The 26,052-nt window shown below is 37.0% G+C and overlaps 1 protein-coding gene across 3 annotated transcripts in view; it reads right to left on the bottom strand.

Annotated features, from left to right (window-relative positions):
- LOC145531089 (multidrug resistance-associated protein 1-like) overlaps nt 1–26,052 on the bottom strand; it is a 100,449-nt gene that overhangs the window by 42,885 nt on the left and 31,512 nt on the right. For 2 of the 3 annotated variants that reach the window (XM_081552590.1, XM_081552598.1), the window contains exons 6-14: nt 21,964–22,218; nt 19,366–19,431; nt 14,237–14,374; nt 12,434–12,580; nt 10,708–10,792; nt 10,546–10,612; nt 10,028–10,154; nt 4,580–4,756; nt 673–840 (exon numbers count right to left, since the gene is read on the bottom strand). In XM_081552590.1, the coding sequence (XP_081408716.1) occupies nt 673–840; nt 4,580–4,756; nt 10,028–10,154; nt 10,546–10,612; nt 10,708–10,792; nt 12,434–12,580; nt 14,237–14,374; nt 19,366–19,431; nt 21,964–22,218 (1,230 nt within the window). The remainder of the gene's footprint in view (nt 1–672; nt 841–4,579; nt 4,757–10,027; nt 10,155–10,545; nt 10,613–10,707; nt 10,793–12,433; nt 12,581–14,236; nt 14,375–19,365; nt 19,432–21,963; nt 22,219–26,052) is intronic. The other variant, XM_081552605.1, reaches the window with a different exon arrangement.

Below are 26,052 nucleotides of genomic sequence, written 5' to 3'. Positions count from 1 at the left end.
ACACGACTGAGCAACTTCACTTTCACTTTACCCTTTCATGCACTGGAGAAGGAAATGGCAACCCACTCCAGTATTCTTGCCTGGAGAATCCCAGGGACGGCGGAGCCTGGTGGGCTGCCGTCTATGGGGTCGCACAGAGTCGGACACGACTGAAGCGACTTAGCAGCAGCAGCAGCAGTGTCAAATTAGTCATATTTAACTAGTGTCAAATATGATATGCACTTGGTAAATATGCATTCCTTTTTTCTTTGTTCCTTCACAAAACATTTGGATTATTATTAAGGTTATGTTAAAAATATCTAATTTTAAGTAAAAAATAATAAATACTATTTTCCATAAAAGTGCTATACAACAAATTACATTTTTCCAAAAAATGGTCGGCTAAACTTAAAGCACTCAGTTTGATGTGTAAATCACCTTTGAATACAGTATGAGTCAATGAGGTAATAATCACATAAGTTGTGATCTTATGTAATAATCACATAAGTTGAGTGAACTTGTAAAAATTTAAAAATATTCATTAAAGTCTGTGAAAGAGCAATATACCATCCCATTCTTTATGTGAAATTTGACTACTCTGCATCAACAAATAAAGTATTAGAATTCGGGGCCCAATGCTACATAGATTATTCTCCCCTTCTCTCACAAAAGCATATGTGATGCTATGGCTACCTTGTTCCTTAACATGCCAGAGGACCCAATCACTTTTTCAAAAAGTTGCTTTGCAACGTGAACATCAACTGCAGACAAGGGATCATCTAGAAGGTAGATGTCAGCCCCACTGTAGACAGCTCTGGCCAGACACACTCGATGCTTTTGTCCACCACTTATATTCACACCCTGAAAATGAAGCAGGAGAAAAAAAAAATAGGGAAAAATGTGTAAATCTCAAAGAACACATGCATGCATGAGTGTGTGCTCAGTCGCTCCAGTCATGTCTAACTCTATGACACTAAGGACTTTAGCCCACCAGGCTCCTCTGTCCATGGGATTCTCCAGGCAAGAATACAGGAGTGGGTAGCCATTCCCTTCTATAGGGGATCTTTCTGACCCAGGGATATAACCCAGGTCTCCTCCATTGGCAAGTAGGTTCTTTACCATGGAGCCACCTGGGAAGCCCCCAAAGAACACATAGTTATATCCAAATTCTCTTCTGTAGCAGGGATAGGTAATAACTCGGGATTAACATTGCAACCTTTCTTTATCCTGAAATTCCAAAAGCCTCTATTTCCTAGTGCCATTAATTTGTGCAAATTAACAGATACATCTGCTTTCTTTTAATTGCTTGCTTTTAAAAAGTAGATACTAACAGTTATGGAGAAAGGAATGCCCAATTCCTTACCTCTGAAAGGTTGTGCCTGTGGAATATTAAAGGAGACTTGTGGCTGTCATTCCTATACTGACACTGGTGATCATTTTTAAACTGACATATAGGAAATGGAGAATAATAGCTAAATTACCAAAGCAGTAATCAACATGTCTTATTTTCTTCTGTAGAAAGATTAGTACAAGTCTTGTTGGCAAAAGTACAACTCTAAGCAGCAAGAATAAGGAATATACATCACTCTATGTGAGAATTAGAATCGACATGTACAGCCATGTATGGAGAATTATGTGGCCAGGCCCAATTTACTTGATTTATTTCACATTTAGTGTTTACAGATCTGGTTTAAAAGCTCTCCATGCAGCACAGAACTTAGCCAGTGCCATATAATTGGAAAATACTATGCTTCTTTGCCTTTCTATCCTCCCTCTACTCAACAAATATCTCCTATATTCTGAGAGCTGTTAAAGAATATGAACGTGCTAGTCTCTCCATCATGTCCGACTCTTTGCAACCCCACGGACTGTAGCCTGCTTCCCTCCATGGAATTCCCCAGCAAGAATACTGAAGTAGGTTGCCATTCCTTCTCCAGGTGGAGAGCTATGCTAGCACTTGGGATTTAATGATAAATGAAACTGAGCCTCTGTCATGGGGAAGTCATATTTTAGCAAAGGAGCCAAGAGCAAAAAAATACATACAAAGTAATATGATAACATAAATAAAACAAAGTAATATGATACATATATCTGTGAGTATGTGTGATTGTAACAGTCTCCAACTCATGGGTTTGTCATGAGCATTTAATGAGCTTAAAATATCTAGGATGAATCCAATGCTCAGTATAGATACAATACACATTAGCTATTGTCACTCAACCACTTCTCTCTCTAATCCGTCCTCTGACTTGTCATCATGTATCCTGCAATTATGTCATCTTGCTTAAAAATCGGCTAGCCACATATTTCTCTTCTCATCATTCATGAGCAACAGCAAATTCCTTAGCAGAAATCCAAGGCACTTAGATTTTGGCATTAACTCATCTTTCAACCACTCACCCAATGCTGCCCTCAAGTGACTGACCTACAATCAGACTAGACTGCCTTTTCCTATCTGCACAGAGTGTTCACTCAGCTTGGGCACCCACACCCTCCCTTTGCAACTCAAAAGCTACACACTGCAAGTATTCTTTGAAATCAATCTTCTACTCAGAGTTTCAGGTAAAGCGATTCCTTCCCTCCCTTCTTGTCTTATAGTTTTCTGTTTACTCATCCATTGCTAGAAATAGCAATAGTCATGTCAGCATCTCATTATCCTATCCACTCCTGCCTAGTTTATCCTTGCACTCCAAGCACATAGTCTCCAAATAAATACAGGTAAAGGCAATGGATAACATCACTGGCAGAGATCCAGTTGACTCCAATCCCTTGAAGACAAAGTGATAGCTTTCTTGCTCACCCTTATGTACTCCATTGTAGAAAAAGGGCAAATAACAGATTAATAAATATTTGTGTTCAATTGAATTACGTCAAAGAAAAAGATAATAAAGGTGAAGAAAATCCTACATTCATTATCTTTGTCATCTCATTGTTTTAGTTGCTATGTCGTGTTTGACTCTTTGCGACCCCATGGACCATAAATAGCTGTAAACAGATTTCCTTCTGAAATATTCAATTACATTTTTAAGGTACATCATCAGATTGGGAGAAATTTATTATAAAATATAAAAAGCAGAATTTATAAGTGGTGATAACACTTAAGGACTATATTAAATCTATACTTGCCATTTTGAATTTTCCACTTTAATTTTTTAGTTACATACGATTAGCTATTTTGGTCTTCCCAGGTGGCGCTAGTGGTAAAGAACCTGCCTGCCAATGTAGGAGACATAAGTGATGCTGATTTCATCCCTGGATTGGGAAGATCCCTTGGAGAAGGGCATGGCAACGTACTCCAGTATTGTTGCCTGGAGAATCCCATGGACAGAGGAGCCTGGTAGGCTACTATAGGGTCTCAAAGAGTTGGACACGACTGAAGCAACTGAGCATGCATGCATGCACTAGCTATTTCATATTATTAGAGGTTGGCTTTATCAGTAAAATGCTCAACATATATTAACAAGTTTGAAGAAGTTGCATTTCTGTATAATTTTAGCTATGGTGCTATTGCCTAGAGGGATAGTGAAGATGCCAGAAAAAACAGAGGTTGCAAAAAATTAAATCTACTTAACACTTTGAAAACATACATCTGCAAAGTAACAGGTTATGAATAAAAACAATGTAAGTCTAGTTAAAAGGTAAGATCTACCTCATCCTAGATTTTATATTTTATTGAAATATAGATGATTTACAATGTTGTGTTGGTTTCAGATGTACAGCAAAGCATACATCCTAGATTTTAAATACTGGCACTTTCTACAATTTCATTTATAGTTTTCTATTTATATAAAAAGACAATTAAATAATAGGAGGCCAGGGTAAAAACACTTAACAACGTTATGCTAGCTCTCTTCTCAGAAATTCAAAACACTAAGGATTATTTACTTATCTTCATAGTACATATGAATCGTAGGCAGAGGCTGCTTTTGCATTCATGTTTAATTAATGGAGATTTTAGCCAAGGGTTGGGGATACTCTCTTGGGGTTCATTATTTGACTTGTGATATCTTACTTTGTTTTGTTTTTAACTACAAAACACTGGGCAGCAGGATAACTATTCATTAACCAGATGAAAATAAATAGAACAAAGAATATGATGTCTGGGAAACAAGCTCCTCCTAAGGAAGAATGTGTGAACGTGGAACAGGTACATAATGACAGCATCGTCTCAGAGCTTTGTTGGAACCTGGTCTTGGTGCCACCACTGGAGACTGGGGCTCTGCTGCTACTCTCCTAGGCTTGACTTCATGCACAAGAGATTCACAAAGAAACAAAACTACTATGCCCTCATTAGATAGTGAACAGCATTATGCCAGAAACTAAGGCAAAGTGTGGATGGTCTACTTGGTGGGCTTTCATTCCCCTGTATAGACACTAACAACAGAATTTCCTGCTGATTTTTAATCTGCTTTCCAAGTAGTCAATAAAAAATAATTATTCATCCTTAACACTGCCATCTCTTTCATAGGACTTCTACAATAACTTTTAAAAATTATAGTTGTGTAGCTCTTCAATACCTCAGTAAAAGGGCTATAGACATTTTATTAGTGCAGCTGACTGGAATGTTATTCCTGCATAGGATAAAATATATTTTCCTTACTTTTTCTCCAATCTCAGTTTGATCTCCATTTGGTAACTGCTCCAAATCGGGAAGGAGAGCACAGGCTTCCAAAACTCTCTCATAAAGCTGCTTCTGCATGACAGAGCCAAAGAGAATGTTTTCTTGCAAAATGCAATTCTGAATCCAGGCCTGCTGGGCAACATAAGCCACGGAGCCCTAAAAAAGAAATAAATAAAATAAATACTCTTAACCGGGGAAAAGGAGAACTTGCATGTGCCAGATAAAGGGAACATATTTGTCCATGGTTTTGCTTCCTTTAAATTGAATTTTTAAAAATAAATTAGATTATTTCTTAAATGTAAATATACTCCATACATATTTTAATCTTATATCCTATTTTAATGTTATGTATTTTTATTAGAGGCCCCTTCAAATGAATTACTTTGCGTTTTTTATTTACTTTCAAGCAGCTTCTATCAAGACTTCCCTGGTGGCTCAGATGGTAAAAGCATCTGCCTACGATGCAAGAGACCCGGTTTCGATCCCTGGGTCGGGAAGATCCCCTGGAGAAAGAAAAGGCAACCCATTTCCTTTCTATCAAAGGTCCCTGGTGAGATTTTTGGCAGTCACTGAGTTTACTAGTCAGCTCTTCCGACCCTCACAAGGTACCATGAACTGAGTGGCTTAAACAATAGAATTTTTTTTCTCACAATTCTGAGATCAAGGTGTTGGCACATGTGCTGCTGCTGCTGCTGCTAAGGCACGTCAGTCGTGTCCTACTCTGTGCGACCCCATAGACGGCAGCTCACCAGGCTCCTCCATCCCTGGGATTCTCCAGGCAAGAATACTGGAGTAGGTTGCTATTTCCTCCTCCAGTGCATGAAAGTGAGAAGTGAAAGTGAAGTCGCTCAGTCGTGTCCGACTCTTAGCGACCCCATGGGCTGCAGCCTACCCGGCTCCTCTGTCCATGGGGTTTCCCAGGCAAGAGTACTGGAGTGGGGTGCCATTGCCTTCTCCTGGCACATGTGAGGAGAGAGTAGATTAGCCAAGATGGTGTGTTCAGACTCTCTCACCCCACATTTTATAAATAATGACTATGTAACAACCGAGATCATTTATAGCACTGCACATGCCCATCATGAAGTACTCGATTGGTCACAAGCTGTTTGTGCTGTAGGGGTATTGAGCTCCACCTAGAAAGTGGCGGCATTCTGCTATGTCACAGCTGTGTTTGTTGGGTCAGCCATGAGAGGAGAGAAAATAGCGTGTCTATTGGTACAGCTGCTGTGCCAGCCAGGAGAGAATAAATGTGTCTGCAGTTCCAACAGCCCTTCACATCTTCTTCCAGACTCTTAGCTTGCACCTTGCCTACCCTGGGTTCAACGAACAGTGTGCACAGCGTGAACAGCAAGTCAGCTGGCATCATGAACAGGACAGCATGGTTGGTTTCTCCTAAGACCTATCTCCTTAGCTTGAAGATGGCTGTCTTCTCCCCAGTCTTCACATGATCTTCTCTTTGTATATGTGTCTTAATTTCTTCTCATAAGGTATCATCCATATTGGACTAGGGCCCACCCTATTAACCTTATTTTAACTTACGGCCTCCTTGAAGACCCTATCTCCAAATACAGTCACATTCTCAGGTATTGGGGGTTAGAATTTCGACATATGAATATGGGGAGAAGACAATTCAGCCCATAACACTGAAGTTGGAGTGCAAGTTGTTTTTGAGAGATGAATTCTTATGGAATTCTTATGGAAAGGAAATGGAGAAGCAGGATTGGATAGAGGGGTAAGTCACATGGTGACCCAGATCCAAGAAAGATTTGGTCAACCTTCCAGAGAGCCTTGGAATTGTATCACCCAGCAGAGGGATTCTGTTGTTAGGCTGAACTGGCCTGGCCTTTAAGGTTGGAACCCATCAGGCCATCATGAAGGTGCTAATGTGTTTGATGTACTCCCAAAACTGGTGGCAAGCCCCCTAGAAGGGGGCTCTGGACACCACATTCCCGTGTCTTCCATGCACTCACTGCTCTTAAATTCATTTTCCAATAATCTGATGTCTTGACATTATTCCTGAATATGACTCTGATGCATGAAATATTCTTTTAACTAACCTTTGTTTTCTAAAGGACTTGAACTAGAGACTCACCTTTCAATCTACCCCATGGACTCTATCCAAACACTGACTTGAGTATTCTGAGTATTGCTAATTCTAACAATACTGCACATTTAAAGTACTTTCTGACATAGACTTGTATGTAACTACCAGTCTTTTGATTTCTACCAACTGCTTTGAAGATCAAAGATCAACTTTTAATTCTTCTTTGTTGAGCAAGTAAGACACAGAATGGATTTTGAGCCAAAACAATATAATTCGATCTGACTTGATCTTGAACACCAAAGTAATTGCTCTTGAACTACCTCGCTTAGTGAATAACCTTTGATTAGGATAGCATAATAAATTAGTCCTCAGGTGATGGAGATTCTGAATACTTGATATACATCAGGCAAGATAAGGAGAACAGAGGGTGAAGAACATAGGAAAGAAGAATGCAGAACAGGGGAAAATGGCGTATAATATAAAATAGGAACTAAATACTACATTGAGAAATATGGACTTGATGTATTGGTGTAACAGGAGCTGAAAAAGAGTTGATAAATTTTCACAGAGATGTAAAACTTTTTTTGTATTATCATTATAATTATCACTTACATCTCACATACAAATGAAAATGTGTATTTGTTTCATTTCACTCTTAATAATAAAACTACAATAGCAGTTTGGTTAATTCAAAAATGGACTCTAAATCTCTGATGTTCCATCAAAGAACACTGAATATTGGATATACTGCATGAATGATGTCTGATACAAGCCTTTGATATTGAGAATAGGGGATCTTAGAATTTGAACACTGTAATGATATGCATCAAACAATTGAGAAGGTGAAACCTTGAGAAACAGAAAGATGTAAACAAAACACCTTATAAATACCAAATGTTAGGTTGGCCATGCCATTATTATGATTGAAAGTGAGAGCATCAGTCACTCAATGGTGTCCGTCTTTTTGTGACTCCATGTAGCCCTCCAGGCTCCTCTGTCCATGGAATTCTCCAGGGAAGAATTCTGGAGTGGGTTGCCATTCCCTTCTCCAAGAGATCTTCCCAACCCAAAGATTGAACCTGGGTCCCCTACATTGCTGGCAGACTTTTTTACCATCAGAGCTACCAGGGAAGTCCATTACTATTAAATTAGAGATAATCAGGATAATACTTATAAATTTAGGATTAGACTTGTTTTAGGAAATAACTGAGAGTATGGAATGTGAAATAATTCAGAATGTGAAATAATTAAAATCTTGCCACTGAACCAGACCAATAAGCTTCCTAAAGAACAAAGTGGCCAGTTATACAGACAGCTAATACTGTCTCTCTTCCACATCCCTAGCTTAATATAAACAAAGTGTGTCCTCTCTACTTTATGATTAGTAATAGCAATGTTATGGTTTCTATTATCACCATGAACACTTTCCTAACTATGAATCCTCAAAAGTACCAGAAATAATCTTTAAGTCTTACCACGAGCCCCTCAACAATCATACTGAAGATAACAATGACCATAAAAATTCTTAGGGAGCCAGCTGACTCTGTGCCAAGAACTAGTCTAGGTCTTCGCACATTATCTTATTCAATCTGTTCCTTAAAATTTAAGTTTATTATTATAATTTATGTATTAGGTGAAGCTTAAAATTGATACTGGTTTTATCTTGATCAACTCCTAATCATTTTTCAAGATTAAATAAAAGGCTACCTATTTTGATTATTTTTTAACTCTTCAAAGCAGAATTTGTTGCTTTTTATACTGTTTCATTTCAAAAATCTAAATATTTGTTGTGATTGATCTTAGTATCTTCCTCACTTGACTAGGAACTCCTTAAGAAAAGTAGCATATCCTATTCATGTTTATTTCCTTGGTACTGTGCCAGGCACATAGTATATGCTCAATAGTCGCTTTGTGAAAATTGAAGAAACTGAATGAAAATAAAATCAATATGTCAATAAAATAATATATCCCAATATGACAAGTATTATATTTTTAAAGGATACTTACTGGCCTAGGAAAATTTATAGTCATCTTGACCAACAGACAAATGGCTTATTGTAATCATTAAAGAGACCATAAGGAGAAAAGATAGTATATTTAAAATTAAAAGTAGTGGTATTTATTAAGTATAATCTTATCAGAAAAAGTCCTTGAAATTATGCTTGATTCCAAACTAAGAAACAGTAATGATGAGAGAAAAAATAAGTAAAAAATTAATCACTAAAGACCTGGAATCAGGAAAGATATAAAGACATGAAATTGAACTTGAACTTGAAAGTCGCTCAGTTGTGTCTGACTCTTTGCGACCCCATGGACTATACAGCCCATGGAATTCTCCAAGCCCGAATACTGAAGTGGGTTACTGTTCCCTTCTCCAGGGGATCTTCCCAACTCAGGGATCGAACCCAGGTCTCCCACATTGCAAGTAGATTCTTTAGCAATTAATCACTAACGACCTAGAATCAGGAAAGATATAAAGACATGCTTAGTTGCTCAATCATGTCTGACTCTTTGTGACCCCATGGACTGTAGCCCACCAGGCTCCTCTGTCCATGGGATTTTCAAGGCAAGAGTACTGGAGGGGGTTGCCATTTCCTTCTCCAGAGGAGAATAAATATAGACACAAGGAATGATATATCATGAACAAAAATAAAAAGATCTGGAGTTGATTTTTCCTAGAGAAAAAAAAAAACTGTGAAGACACTGGTTTCATATCCATAGAGCCTCTCCATATTTTCAGAAGTGAGAAGGAGTGATTAGGTAATATGTTACCTTCTTAGGTAGTTAGGTCTAAGGAAAAATTCATTGGATAGCCTAGCACTTCAAAAAAGAAATAGCTGATGAAGAACTTGTTGAATTCTTATTCATATTGACCTTTAAGAATAGAACAAATGGCTGGAAGTAGACCTTTCCATAGTCCAAATGCTGAAATTTAAATATAAGCTATTAATAATTATTATTTTCCTGAGGTTTTCCTAGGTCAGAGATCCTTCTTGTGAGAAACTACACCATTTCTTAGAAATTGAATGGCTGTAATTACTTAGGAAATATTGCAATGAATGATAATTAGAAACCTAATCAAATTATATTATAAACCACATTCATTTCTCCATAATTGGTTGCAATTTAGTTAATATCATCAAACAATTACCATAAGCATTCCTAAATGATTTGCTGAAGTATATGGAGGACAGAATGCTCTGAATAATCCATCCATAGCTAATCAATTTCTGTGGAAATTTAAATGTTTGTTACAAACTAGAAATGCTAATTAAATACTTCATTCTTCAATTCAACTTGATAAATTCTTATTGACACTAATGATGTGCTGGCTGTAGTCCATTACACTAGGAGATGTGCAAAGAATACATTGTCAACTTTACCTTTCTTTGGACTACTCCTTTTAGTTTCTCCATTTCCCCCAAAATTGCAGAAAGCACAGACGATTTTCCAGACCCAACTTGCCCTACAACAGCCACTAAAGCTCCTTCTGGAATCTTTATATTCAAGCTGCACAACAAATAAAAAAAGAGATGATATAGGAAGTTCTGTTATAATTGTTTTTAATGTATATTCCCAGAAAAGTCACTGTATCATAAGTCACTATATACAGGGCATCATCCTTGAAATTGCTGCTATTCACTTTGTTCTACATTATTCTACAAACACCCAACCTTTCAAAATGCAGCAGTAAATGCTGCAAAGAAAATAGAGGAAATGAACAGGGGGTAAAAAGATTGTAAAACAATCATAAAATTGAAAGATGCAGTGAGAGGATTTTAAAAAATCTTAAAAATTCCAATAGATCCATCTTCTGCTTAAAAACTCTGAAAAAAATAAACACATGAAGCATGATGGAATCCATGCTAATTTTTTCTTTTTTCCCCAAATCATGACTTACTCTTTTAATACTGGAATCCTTGTTTTATCCCAGGAAAAGGAAGCATTGGTAAAACCAATGGCATGATCTAGGAAGAAAAATAAATACAGAAACGTATCTTAGAATCAATTGTCTTCAGCCCAGAAGTCAAATAAATATTAAACACAAAAAAGAACTGCTAACCTCCTATGTAGTTTGCTTCAATACTATGTGGAAGAAGTTCCTCAGTGTTGAGAAAGTCGTCCAAATGAACCAGTGATATTCTTGTCTATCAAAATAAATGCAAATGAGATTTTCGAGTTTCAAGAAGTTAAACTAAAAAGCATTTAAAAGTTTTTGATGTAAACTGGAGATATTGATATAAATATTCAGCAAGCATGATTTGCATGGTTTTAATGTTTATAAATAAGTCCATCGATAAAGAAAAAGAAGTTTCAAGGATCAAAAATACAAACAAATATATATATGCAGGAAAACTGAGAAGTTAGAAACCAAAAATTCTCCTTAACATTCTAGCAGAAACATGATAACTGATTAATAATCATAGAATAATTCGTTTTTAAGAGTGACTTCAGGTTGGTTGAATGAATTCTGCTTGTGAGCATAAACAAAATAATAGTTTTGGTAATGATAACATTTAATTAATAGAATAGCTATAAATGTTTTGCTTCAGGGGATAAATAGAATCATTTTTCCCCTGATACTGACTTGTATGAAACCTCTAGTACATTTTTTATTCACCTTATGTTAGGATATGTCTACTGTTAATGGATAAGATACAATTAAAAGCTGTGATTTTGTTTACCAAGTGTGTCATATCAGTATGCAAGGTTGGTTCTTTTTTTTTTTTGACAATTGTTCTCCTTATTTGTTTACTGACAGTGGTAGCATACCACTAGGAGTTGGAAAACACTCTGGGATACCAGACCTTTAGCTTGAATATAATTTCAAAAGCAAAACAGAACAATTATTGTAAGAATATTTTTTTTTAAGAGAAGTGTGCTGTGAAATGTGTTAAAAGCATCAATAGTACTTCTATGCCCTCTGCTGGTGATTATTAGCAAAAGAATATAAAAACAGTATTATGGAACAAAAATAGCTTAAGTGCTATTTACTATAGAATTATGTTATTCTTCATTCAGATATAATTTATAGATCTCAAATTATATAAATTAAAAGGAAAACTTCTTAGATCAAAGAGCTAGTTCTAGTAAGCAAAAATTCACTTTGTTTATGAACCCAGACTTGAAAAAGTTTTGATGGATGAATGCCCAAACCTGATATTGAAAAAATTTAATTGAGAAAATCTAGGGGTAAAGGGATCAAAGAACTCACTTCTTTGGATTCCCGATGGTTTTAGCTATCTTCTACTCATCATAGCATCTAAAGAGGCTTCAGTGATTGGAGATTACAATAAAAGCAGGCTAAACCAGATACCTCATACAAGGTTGGTTGGCAGACTGATATTATTAGCGTACTTTTCTCCCTAGTTTATTCTTTCAGCACAGATGAAGTTTTGCTGAACCCTGGGAAAATTCAGACCTAGTACTGTGCAAATCACTTACTTAAAATTTTTCAATTGAAAACAGAAAATAAACCCTTTGATGGCATAGTGTCAAATACCAAATTTTAAAAAGCTAAACAAGAGAACTAACATTTAGCAAAGAAAACAATATCACATGTTGAAACGCTTAAAATTCATTTTTATAGACAAAAAGCACAGCCAAAGAAGACATGATTCTTTTCATTCTATAATATTCTCTATTGCTCATTAATTTAGGGAAATTTTGAAAGCAGCATAAAACAACTACAAAAGGCAAAATTTAAAAAAAGATTAAGAAATGAAATATGCAAAACTAAAGATTTCAGTAGAGGAATGATTCTCAGTTTAAGGATAATTTGGATGTACCTGGACCACAGCTGAGATCACCATCGGTAAATCAAACAGAGGAAGCCTCAAGATATTAAACAAAGACATAGATGTGAACACTTTAGTGGCTGTTAAAATGTTTTCTTCATCCAGTAAGAAATAGACACCAAATGTTGCCAGGGACACCTTAAAAGTAGACATGTAATTTTCTTCAATTGTGCAATTATAAATTACAGATTCAAAATTAGGAAAGAAATCTTCAATAACCTTTGTTGTTGTTGTTTACCAAAATTCGGTACTATTTAGTACTATTGCTGAAGAATATGAAATGAGTGTTTAGTACAGATCATACAATTGAGTATCTTAGATAATGACATCCTACAAACATGTGGTCTAGCTCCCTTCTTTGACATGGCACATTTTCACTAGAGTAATTATCCTCATTTAAAACATACAACAGTTCATTTTTTCCTTCAAAATGGAGTTTTATGTAAATTTTTTCCAGTGATGCGTGCATACCTATTGTCTCATATGCAGAAATTTTACTTTCTCTGTGTCTTAATATTAACTGCTGCTGCTGCTGCTAAGTCGCTTCAGTCGTGTCCAACTCTGTACGACCCCGTAGACGGCAGCCCACCAGGCTCTGCCGTCCCTGGGATTCTCCAGGCAAGAATACTGGAGTGGGTTGCCATTTCCTTCTCCAGTGCATGAAAGGGGAAAGTGAAAGTGAAGTTGCTCAGTCATGTTAGACTCTTAGCGACCCCATGGACTATAGCCTACCAGGCTCCTCCACCCATGGGATTTTCCAGGCAAGAGTACTAGAGTGGGGTGCCATTGCCTTCTCCTAATATTAACTAAAGAATGTATAAATAAATCATGACTAGTAAAATTTATATTTACTTGCATAAGTTTCATTTAGAAAAGTTCATTTATGCATGAGACTATATTGACTATTTATCATGTACATAAGACTGTCTTAAGCAAATGCTTCCTGGCTATTTTAACTAAAGTATTCCAAATGTAAATATTGCTTTTACTTTCATAATATTCACATGTTTGTTTAAATAAAAAATAATAATGTTTTAAATTAACAACAGGGGAGACATATAGAATGTTTCCTGACCCCATCACTACTGAGAGTGGTTAAAATTGATCCTTCAGTTATACATAGTTTTCTTATCCTTTGGCTTAAATCCAATGCTTCAATATCTCAAGGCAATTTATACTCTTTAAATAGCATGAGATTCTCAATATTTGCATGAAGTGACAGAAAGAAAGAGACTTAAATTCATATCAATTCACCTACAAATACTAGTTCTATAAATTTGAGGATATTTCCAAACTATTTCCATTTCCTCTTGTGAAATGAGGAAAGTAATACCTTATTATTGCAAGAATGAAATAAAATGCATATAACTTGTCTGATACACAGTAGAAATGCTCAATAAATGTAATGTCCCTTTCCAACACTACGTAGTGTGCCTTTCAGTCTTGCTTAAAAGGGATTAATTATGAAAAATAATAGAGCTGAAATGGAACTCTGAAATATAGGTTATATTTTTTAAGATTGAGGATGGCATATGTTCAATCTATGAAAAGTTTACAAAGATGTAAAATCTTATGAAATATAAAAAATACAGACCAATGAAAATGCACCAAAAAATTTTCCCCCATCTTTAAAACTTTCATTCTCTCATCTCTACAGATTAATGACTGCATTTCTTGAAAATTTAAATTTAGATATAGAAGACTTCACTTTGGAAACCTTAATTCCAGATAATTTGAAGATGAATATGCAAATCAAATTTGAAAATCAAAACAAAAAATAATACACACACTCACCAAGAATGGAATGCAAGTTAAAGTTAGCATGGAACATACAGCAAGATACCCAGCTGATTTTTGAACTTCCAATTCCTGTTCTCGAATTTCAACAATCTTCTTTTTATAGGAGGGTTCCCATGCATAAAGTTTGAGAATCTGTAAAGAAGTCAGATGATGACAGTCAATATCATTGAAGGAATAAAAAACATTCACACATACAAATACACACATGGTAACACACACACACTCATAACTGTGAAGGTAAAAACGGTACCCATGAAGTAAATTACTCCTGTTTTCAACTGAGTCAAAATATTTCCTGTGGTGTTTTTCTAGGGTGAGTGGGAGAAAGAAATCACCATTTTGCCACTCTTACCCACTACTAGCTTATTCCTGAGCCAGACTTTGACAGCATCCCAGCTCCTGGCATGAGCTCCATAGCACTTTCTGTCTAGCTTGAAAGTGAAAGTGATAGTCACTCAGGTGTGTTTGACTTTTGTCCATGGATGCATTATGCACATGTCTGAGCCACCAGGGAAGCCCTCTGTCTAGTTTAATCCTGACAAATTTTCCACTGTCCAACTCTCAATTCTATTCTTTTCACATCTCTTAATAGTTAAGCTTCTCCCCCAGCCTCCCAATTTCTTGAAAACTTATGTCTTGGGATGTCAAGCCATTTTCTGAAAGGTTACAGGTGTTTTGAGATTGTAAACTATTTTCTGAGATGGAAAACATGGAGAAGTAGAATCACGCAATGGCTTACCACATACGTTTTAGAGTTAGACAGACCTACATTCAAATTCCAGGTCTCTTTTGTTGTTCATTCGCTCAGTCATGCTCAACTCTTTGTGACCCCATGGATAGTAGCACACCAGGCTTCATTGTCCTTCACTGTCTCCTGGAGTTTGCTCAAACTTTTGCCCATTGACTTGATGAAGCAATCCAACCATTTCATCCTCTGTCGTCCCCTTCTCCTCCAGCCTTCAATCTTTCCCAGCATCAGAGTCTTTTCCAATGAGTCAGTTCTTCGCATCAGGTGGCCAAAGTATTGGAGCTTCAGCTTCAGCATCAATCCTTCCAATGAATATTCAGGGTTGATTTCCTTTAGGGTTGACTGGTTTGATCTCCTTGCTTTCCAAGGAACTCTCAAGGGTCTTCTCCAACACCACAGTTTAGAAGCATTAATTCTTCGGTACTCAGCCTTCTTTATGGTCCAACTCTCACATCCGTACATGACTACTGTAAAAACCATACCTTTGTCTATACGGACCTTTGCCAGTAAAATGATGTCTCTGCTTTTTAATATGCTGTCTAGATTTATCATGGTTTTCTTTCCAAGGAGCAAGCATCTTTTAATCTCCTGGCTGCAGTCACTGACCACAGTGATTCTGGAGCCCAAGAAAATAAAATCTGTCACTGTTTCCATTGTTTTCCCATCTATTTGCCATAAACTGATTGGATTGGATGCCATGATCTTAGTTTTTTGTGATGGTTAGTTTTACGTGTGAATTTGGCTATGTTATGTTGCCCAGTTATTTTATCAAATACCAGTATATGTTACTGTGAAGGTAATTTTTAGATCTGATTAACATTTAAACCATTAAATTTTAAATAAAGAAGATTGTCCTCCATTAAATGGGTGGTAACATGCTATGTTGCTTCAGTTGTGTCCAACTCTTTGTGACCGTATGGACTGCAGCCTGCCAGGCTCCTCTGTCCAAGGGATTTTTCAGGCAAGAATACTGCAGTGGGTTGCCATTTGTGTTTCTAGGGGATCTTCCTGACCTAGAAATCAAACCTGTGTCTCTTACATGTCTTGCATTGGCATTGACAGACAAGTTTTTTACCACTAGAGCCACCTGGGAAGCCCCTTGTATGAGTGAGCCCAATCTAATCAGTTGAAAGCCTCAAGAGAAAAAACTAAGGTTCTCTGAGATGGAAGGAGTTTTCCCTCCAGACTCAAGGCTGCAGCATCAAGTCCTACAGGAATTTCCAGTCTGCTCAACAGATTTCAGACATGCCACCACCTATACTCATAAGCCAGTTCCTTAACATAAATCTTTGTTTATTTATTCATCTATCTATCTATATGTCTATGAATCCTATTAGCCCTGCTTCTCTGGAAATCCCTAATAATCTCTCACCAGCTCTGTGAACTTAGACATGACCGTCAACTGCTCAGATACTTTGTTATCTTATTTGTAAAATGAAGATGAGAAATCTTTTTCTTTAGGTTTATGAGAATTATATGAGGAAACAGATGTAAAGTGATAAGTACAGTGTGTGACATACAGAAAATGTTTGATAAATGCTAAGCTATTATCATTGTTAGAGAGAGGCTTTATGACAACTGTTTTCAAACACCAAGGATGCAAACTGCCCCCACTTTTGAACTATCCTAACTGATTTCCATTTGGACCTCTTCCAATATTCTAGTGTATTTACTGCTGGGACTGCTATTTTAAATCTTGAACTTTGCTTAGATCTTGAGAAAATTTCTTTTATCTACATTGTCTTAGTCCTACTAATAATACAAATTTCATTTTATGAATATCAATACTTACAGCATATAAACATACATCACTATTTTCTAATGGATTCTGGGGGTCTCAGTTAACCCACAAAGAGGTGCAAGATGCATCTGGATCATATACTTTTAGGATGTGTGACTTTATAGAATAATCTGAGTTAAATTTCAGTTACTTATTGCTATTCATGGATATCAGTCTCCTTTCAATGTATCTTCAATCTAACAATTCTTTCACTTCAGTAATTTATATTTTTGTAAAAATGTTATACAGCACAATGAAGCATATCATTTACTGAGTCTAAGGTGAATCAGTATGTACATATAATGGGTTTATTCTATGGATAAATAATTTATTTGTGTATAAAGAAAGCTGTGTGCCAAAGAATTGATGCTTTTGAATTGTGGTGTTGGAGAAGACTCTTGAGAGTGCCTTGGACTGCAAGGAGGTCAAACCAGTCAATGGTAAAGGAAATCACTCCTGAATATTCATTGGCAGGATTGACGCTGAAGCTGAAATTCCAGTGCTTTGGCCACCTGATGCAAAGCACTGACTCATTTGAAAAGACCCTGATGCTGGGAAAGACAGAGGGCAGAGGAGAAGGGGACAATAGAGGATAAGATGGTTGGATGGCATCAGCAACTCGATGGACATGAATTTGAGCAAGCTCCGGGAGTTGGTAATGGACAGGGAAGCTGGGAGTGCTGCAATCCATGGGGTCGCAGAGATTCGGACATGCTGAGCGACTGACCTGCACTGTGCTTAGTCTCTCAGTTGTTTCCATCTCTTTGTGACCCCAGGGACTACAGCCTGCTAGGATCCTCTGTCCATGGGGATTCTCCAGGCAAGAATATTGAAGTCAGTTGCCATGCCCTCCTCCAGGGGATATTCCCAACCCAGGGATCAAACCCAGGTCTCCAGCATTGCAGGTGGATGGAAATGTCCTATGGACTTTTAAATGTCAGAAGGAAATTCCATGTGAACTTTGCACATTTTGTGCTTTAGAAAAATCTGATGAGCTATAATCCAAGTGCAATAGGATTTGAAATTATACGCAGAAGATCTCTGATATACAGTGATTCAATTTAGGATTTTTCAACTTTAGGACAGTGTCAAAGCAATCCTCATTCAGTAGAAATTGCACCTCCAATTTTGAATTTTGATATTTTTCCCAGGTTACTTCTATGTGATATAATACTCTGCCATGGTGCTGGGCAGCCACACAATCCAGAGGATAAATAAGCAATATATTAGCAACCATTCTGCAACCATACTACCAGTCTGTTTTTCACTTTCAGTACAGTATTCAATAAATTAGGGAACTTTTCAGCACTCTCCCTGGTGGCTCAGATGGTAAAGCGTCTGCCCGCAAGGCGGGAGACCCCGGTTTGATCCCTGGGTTGGGAAGATCCCTTGGAGAAGGAAATGACAACCAGTAGGCTGTATTCTAGGCAGTATTCTTGCCTAGAAAATCCCACAGACAGAGGACCCTGGTAGTCTATAGGCCACGGGGTCGCAATGAGTCGGACATGACTGAGCAACTTCACTTTCACTTTTATTATGAAATAGGCTCTGTGTCAGATGATTTTGCCCAACTGTAGCCTAATGTAAGTGATGTAAGCATATGTTAAACTATGGTAATAAGTATGTTAGGTGTATTGAATGCATACATTTCGATAACGATATTTTCAGCTTATGATGGGTATATCAGGATATAAAGCCACTGTAAACTGAGGAATGTGGTGGTGGTTTAGTCCTAACTTGTGTCCTCCTCTTGCAACCTCGTGGACTGTAACCTGTCAGGCTCCTCTGTCCATGGGATTTCCCAGGCATGAATACTGGATGGATTGCCATTTCCTTCTCCAAAATTGAGGGATATCTCTATACAAAATTTATAAGGCTTCACTCATTTTATCACAGAGAAAATGTTAGTGGTGTGGAGTGGAGGTAGTTTTTCTAGACAACAAATAATCAATAACATACTTTTCATAGAATAGCCAGGTAAGTGGCTCAGACAGTAAAGAATCCACCTGCAATGCAGGAGACCTGGGTTTGATCCCTTGGTTGGGAAGATCCCTTGGTGAAGGGAATGGTAACCCACCCCAGTATTCTTGCCCGGAAAATTCCATGGACAGAGGCACCTTGTGGGCTCTAGTCCATGGGGTCACAAAGAGTTGGACATGATTGAGCGATGAACACTTTCACTCTTTTTCATAGAACAGCCTTTGTATGATGGTTTCTCCTCTGGATAAAAGAAACTGAATGGCCTCTCATCACTTTCCCCATGTATCAACCTTCACCCTGGTGACAGTGTTACTGCCACTCTTCCCTGCTTCATTCCACATCTTCTGTCTTTAAAACGAGTAATATTTTGTGTCTTTTGAGATATTTGTGTTTAGTTGTTGGTTGAGAACAAAAAAAAACCCTTACATTTTATTTGGCTTTATTTAAATGCTATTTCAACGTAAGAACTCTTATATATCTGAAATCTAAATTACTCTCTCAAAATTATACATATTTCATTATTTTGATATTGAAAATGGTGAAAGATTCATTTATTGGTTAACTTATTCCGATATTCTAAATAGATAAATTAAATGCATGTCCTTTTTTTGTTACCTTAATTCCATGTAAGATTTCATTGAGCAGTTTTATCTGTTTGTCTTTGTTCTTCCTTTGATTTTTCTATATAATGGAAAGAAAATGACAGTGTACTTGACAAAAGTTGCTAATACTTTAATTTACATAACTATTTTTAAAAATGCAATCTACTTCCTCTATTTTATATAATATTCAGTTTATGAAAACTATATTATAACATTTATACAACATTATTTTGTTAATGTTAGATAACAGTTATAAAGAGATACTTAAAAACTTAAAAGTAGCCAGCAGTAAAATAAAAACAAGGTGTACACTTTCCAAAAGAGTAGAAATATAATATTTATTCAGAAAAATTTGTTACAAATGGAATAAAAATATCTATATTCAATTAATATGGGAAAAATTCCCCAAACTCTATCAATTATATATATGTAAATTTTATTTTTATTTCTGTGGTACTTCTATTATCACAAATATATATATATACATACTAGCTTTTTTTGCAAATATTATATAAGTATTATATAATATACTATTTATAATATAAAACTTTATTTATAATACTTATTATTACTTGGTCATTTTGTCAAGGATTTTCTCCAATAATATTGCCACAATTATGTTATATGCAATAATAAGTATTGGTATATCTAACAAAGTACACATTTACAAGCTAACATCCTTTATATCGTTTGTGTGATTAAAGCATATTTTTTACTTAGAATAATTGTACATAATATTGCAGTCTCTTTGGATATTTTAGGGCTCTAGATAAAGTCCTGATAATGTAATTCCATTCCTAAAAATTTAACTTACAATTATTTAAAATCCAGAATATTAAGTAACATATTTTAAAATTATTCATTTAAAAATCTGTTATTCTAAATACCAATGTGTTTAGTAATTCGTAATTACTTTATAATTATATGTTATTTCCTAGTTCTTATCTTTAAAAACTAGGCTTTTGGTAACTATTTGAAAAATTCATAAAAATATAAAAGAAGGTATAAATTCTTAGCTTCTAAACAAATTAAAGGAATAAATAAAAAAATCTTCCCTCCTTCCCTCTAATTTCACTTTACATGTTGCTGCTGCTAAGTCGCTTCAGTCGTGTCCGACTCTGTGCGACCCCATAGACAGCAGCCCACCAGGCTCCTCCATCCATGGGATTTTCCAGGCAAGAGTACTGGAGTGGGGTGCCATTGCTACTTTACATGTAACTACTCTTAAAAGACTAGTGTTTTTTTCTCTATGTTATTTCTATGCTTATACAAATACATTTAAATCTATATTTATATATCTTTATTACTATCATATCCATGTGCATAGGTATATTCACATTTTAAAATCTGGGTCATACATATATACATATATACACACATATATATATATATGCACACCATATAAATGCATGACATACACATTACACATTTTTATTTTTTAGTTGCTAAGTCATGTCCAACACTTTTTCAACCCCACTGACTGTAGCCCACCAGGCTCCTCTGTCCGTGAGATTTCCCAGGGAAGGATACTAGAATGGGTTGCCATTTCCTTCTCCAAGGGATCTTCCCAACCCAGGGATTGAACCTGCATCTCCTGCATCTCATGCACTGGAAGGCAGGTTCTTTACCACTGAAATACCTGGGAAGTGCCCAAATATACACAGAAATATATGCATATAATATGTACATATGTGTTTCTCTAATTTACTTTTTCCTCTAATAATGATTGATTCATTTCCATGTCCATACATAAGATGTTGTTTACCCTTTATTCATTTAAAATAATAAAATAATTGTCATAAGCAACACATCTGCATCTATCTCTGTTACTTTAACATGGGAAACCAACTGTCTCTCCCATTACAGTGTGATCTCCTTCAGAGAAGTGAACTATGTCTTAGTCCTGTTCCCCCATTCCTACAGTACAGCATAGTACACACTGTCTTGGAAATAGAAGATGTCAAAAATATATTGATAGTAAGATGACTGACTGAATGTAGAGGAAGAATATTAAAATTAATTCAGTTAAGCATTTACTGTCCACTGGCTGCACACAGCCACTCCTTGCTCACTTTAGCTCACTAGCTTTCTTGCCACTTCTTAGGACAGACCAAGCATACCCCTGCCTCTAGGCTGTGCACACACCATTCTGTTTGCTTGATATCTTTTTCTCAGACATCCACATGGATTGCTGCCTTACTCAGCTGATACATCATATCTTTCCTGAGGATGTTCCAGATCTTGTTTGTGAAATGAAATTCTTTGTTACTCTATCACCTTATCCTAATTATCTCTCTTCATACACAAATTAACACCAGGCATTACGCTATCTACCTATTTATTTACTTGTTCATTGCCTTTCTCCCCCAATAACCCAAGGAAAGCTGGAACTTGTCAATTCTCTTCACTGCTATACTTTACGTGCCTGGCACAGTGACTGACAGGATAGATGCTCAATCAATACTGGTTCAATAAATGAATGATTAATTTGTATTATACCCATTTTAGGCCTCTATTTTCCATATTTAGAGAATCAGCTAGGTGTTTATTATTAAGTCTGGAAACTCAGCTTCTGTTTGACACATGTAACATGAGGCAATTATTTTCTTACCTTCAGCTTTTTCATTCTATTTGCAACTAAAGCATTCATTGGTATAACAAACACAAGGACTGCCAGCCCTGCTAACACTGCTGGACCCAGTTCTTGCCAAAGGAGTGATATGGCCATCAGGATTTGAAAAGGAGCTGACCAAAGAAGATTGATGTTTGCCATCAAGTCCATGAGCTGCTGGGCATCTGTTGCCATCAGGTTAATAACTTCCCCAGTAGAAAACTGTTTTCTAGAAACATTAGACAGAAGCAGGGCCTGGGAAAAGAGAAGCAGAATACTTACAGTTCTGTAGATCATGCAAGATCTTTACAGTCAAACAGTGATAACTTTTAACTAAAAATAAAAATTTGTGCTATATTTAGGCAAATATGCATCATTATGTATGCATTTGGATCACATACTATCAACAGATATGTTTGCAGATGAAGCAAAAACAATTACTGATCGAATTGCACAGCTTTAACATTTACTGCATACTGGGAGAGAGTAACAGTTGGATTCCCAGCCAAATAAATCCACCAAGAACCTTTTATGATTTATGGAACTGAAAAACTGCAAAAGAAATCAATTTTAGATTTCTGGCACCGAGCTTCCTTTCTATTCGTTGGCACCCCTACTAAATCATCTAAAGTTTATCAATACAGAGTACACAGGTGAATCAATGAAAATCAAATGACAGTTATTTTTTTAATGATATAGTTTCAATCTTAAAGAGATTACAGTCTAGTGGTGGAGTCGACTACCCTCCTACAAACACATCCTGCACACAGGCTGGCTATAAGGGCTTTCGAGGACTCAGATAGTAAAGAATCTGCCTGCAATGCAGGAGACCGGTGTTCAATCCCTGGGTTGGGAAGATCCCCTGGAAAAGGAAATGGCTACCCACTCCAGTATTCTTGCCTTGAGAATGCCATGGACAGAAAAGCCTGGCCAGCAACAGCGCATGAGGTTGCAAGAGTTGGACACAACTGAGGGACTAATGCACACATACACACACGCACAAGTGTAACAGTAGCTAAGAAGGGCCATACAGAGGTAAGAGTATTGAAAAGGCTTCATTAGAAGATGGAAATACATCTTCTCTGTTCTTCCAAGGCCCAATTCTCCCTTTCCCTCTGTATATGTCATTTAATATTTGTATATTGAATTCAATATACTTAAGGTTAATTATTGGTAATTTCTTACTAAGGCTAATATTAGAAATTCATTTATTTAATTTCCTACGCATTTAAAATTCTCAGAAAAATGCATGAAAGTGAAAGCGAAAGTCTCAGAGTCGTCTCCGACTCTGCGATTCCATGGACTGCAGCCTGTCCTGCTCCTCTGTCCATGGAATTCCCCAGGCAAGAGTACTGGAGTGGGTTGCCATGTCCTTCTCCAGGGGATCTTTCTGATCTGGGGATTGAACCCACGTCTCCCACACGGCAGGCAGATTCTTTACCAGCTGAACCACAAGGGAAGCCCAGAAAGCCCAGGAAAAATGAAAAAATAGCTGTAAAAATAGTAGAAAATTGATATTTGTACCAGAAATTAGGCAAAGGTCCCACCATATGCCAAAAGTTTTAAGGAACTCCTACTACACTTATTTAAAGAGAGACAGGATTGAGAGCTAGATCTAACAATGGTAAATAGGATACAAGGGACATTCAAGTTGTCTTCACTCAATAAATGACAAATACAAAGCCCAGAGAAAAAGTCCCTCTGGAAAATGAGTAGGCAGGGCCTTCGGTGGGACACTTCTAACACTCCCTAGCTTAAAACCCAGGGGCTCAGTGCATATGGCAGTCTATGGGGCCAGCAGAGGAAAGGCAGAACCCTGGGAGGTTCACAAGGGGTCAGGATCCTCCTAAGCTTTATGGCTGCTGCAATGCTGAATCCTTTAATTTTCTGCTAGTGCTTTCCAAGGTATGGTGCTGATGATACGACAGAATAAATACTGAATAAATAAATACAGAATAAATACCCATAAGAGGAAAAAAAAAAGGAAAAAGTACACTACGATAGTTAAGCTTCTAGCCATGTCTCCTCCAAAGACAGCTTTTAAATCTCCCCTAATAAGTTACTGACCATTTAATGTGGCCAAGAAAAACGATGGGAATCCAAAAACAGTTATTCTCATTTCATTAAGACTACAGCATTTTTTAAGTGAGATCCATTTTTCATGAGATCTCTAATAGCATCCACCTCCAACTCACTATTATAGACAAATACAAACACTTTATCCTACTTTTCTAGAAGGAAAAGATAAACTGACTTATGTAAATACTAAAAGACTGAGTAGTTCAAAATAATCAAATTACCCAAGGAATCAAATAAATGCCCTCCTTTAGGAAAACACACAAAGCACAACTGTCATTAGCAAAGGCCATTAACAATTCTCAGGGAATTGGGTAATAAAGTCTTACCTTATTATTTTTCTTTTCCTTTTCCCTAGTGTTTAGTCTATTCTCAGTTGCTCACAGGGAGGCCATGTGCAGAGCCTTGCACCTGGCCCTTCAGACCAGAGTTCTTCCTGTGAAATGAAATGGCCGAGCTTACACCTCGACTGTGTGTCCACGTGCAGAAGCCGTGCGTGACACAAAATCCAAGATGGTAGCTGCAGGCCACATGCAGAGACGCTGCGCCAAGAACTGCCATCTGGAGCCTGAGTAGCCCAGCTGCCCCTGCCCTGACCCCACAGAAGCTCACTTTGAGAGATCCCTATAAAGCAGCCCTGCCTACTGCCTATTGGGAGCGTGAGTGCTCAAGAGAACAGGCCCACCCCTCTTCATTATCTGATCAAAGAATAAAACCTTCCTTTGCTCCTGACCAGAACTCAGATGGCTCAAAGGGCACTGGATAGAAGGACCCTTGTTGGGGTCCCACTCAGGAAGGCTGGTAACACAACCTTGTGACTCATTATTTTTTGAAACTTCATTTCATTGATTGCATTTTGCTCTAAAAAAAGTGTTAGTTGCTCAGTCATGTCCGACTCTGTGAAAACATGGACCATAGCCTGCCAGGTTCCTCTGTCCATGAAATTATCCAGGCAAGAATAGTGGAATGGGTAACCATTCCTTTCTCCAGGAGATCTTCCTGATCTTCTTCCAGGAGATCAGTCCTGACCCAGGGACTGAACCTGAGTGAGTCTCTTGTGTCTCCTGCATTGTAGGCAGATTCTTTACCATCTGAGCCACAGGGAAGCCATAAGAAGACCCAGATAAACCATATATGGCTCCCAGCTTTAAGAATTATTTTTACAGACTGGAAATATCTTGTTTTTTACTGATCTCAATTCAGTAATGGTTCATTTTGTCATATGATTATGAAATTTGCTTTGCAACTTCACATTCTCCCTTCATATATTTGTTTTTTGCTGAATTTTTTTTGCCACAGCCCTGGTTCATATATTTATTTCTTGAACTATTTTTCCTGACCACCCTAGCTCTGAGTCATAGACATTATATAATTTAGAGCTGGAAGAGCCCTAAACATTTCTATCCCAGTGATTCTCAGTGGTTACCATACTTCTAATGAGTCATGGTGTATGTAAAGGTGAATCCTCATAAATCTATGAGAATTCATTTTCTTCAGCTCTTTTGGATGCAAAAAAGTATGCCAGGATTCTCTTTCTCTCTTCTCTTTCTGACCACATTTAAGTATCTCTATTTTAAAGAATGGAAAAAGAATTTTGTCAATTTTCTTTATACTATATTCTTCCCACAATTAAGGAAAGAATACCCTTTAGCCAACAAATGTAGACAGTCTAGGTATGGATACTAAATTTAATTGAAATGAAAAATTTACTTCCTTGCTCTTACTTGCCAGGTTTTCAGTTTCAACAGTCATAAGTGATTAGTAGCTACCATACTGCACAATGTGGATATAGAATAATTTAAAAATCACAAAAACTTCTACTGGATGGCATTTGATGAAATGCCCACAGGCTGCCTGCATTAACTGCAGGACTAACTGACGCTGCTTTTGAAGCATATCTTGTTCTTAGTCCTCAAAAACTCTCATGGGGCCTGTCATTGGGAGCTAAGGGGTAACAAAACTGAGTTTTGAGACCCAAAGACTCATGAAGTGGTCAAGTAGAAGAAAGAGGTC

Source organism: Giraffa tippelskirchi, chromosome 2 (genome assembly GCF_054371585.1).
Source record: "Giraffa tippelskirchi isolate mGirTip1 chromosome 2, T2T-mGirTip1v1.2.pri, whole genome shotgun sequence".
NCBI classification, from domain to species: domain Eukaryota; kingdom Metazoa; phylum Chordata; class Mammalia; order Artiodactyla; family Giraffidae; genus Giraffa; species Giraffa tippelskirchi.
The sequence above is the reverse complement of the archived record's forward strand: the minus strand, read 5'-3'. Positions and strand labels throughout refer to the sequence as shown.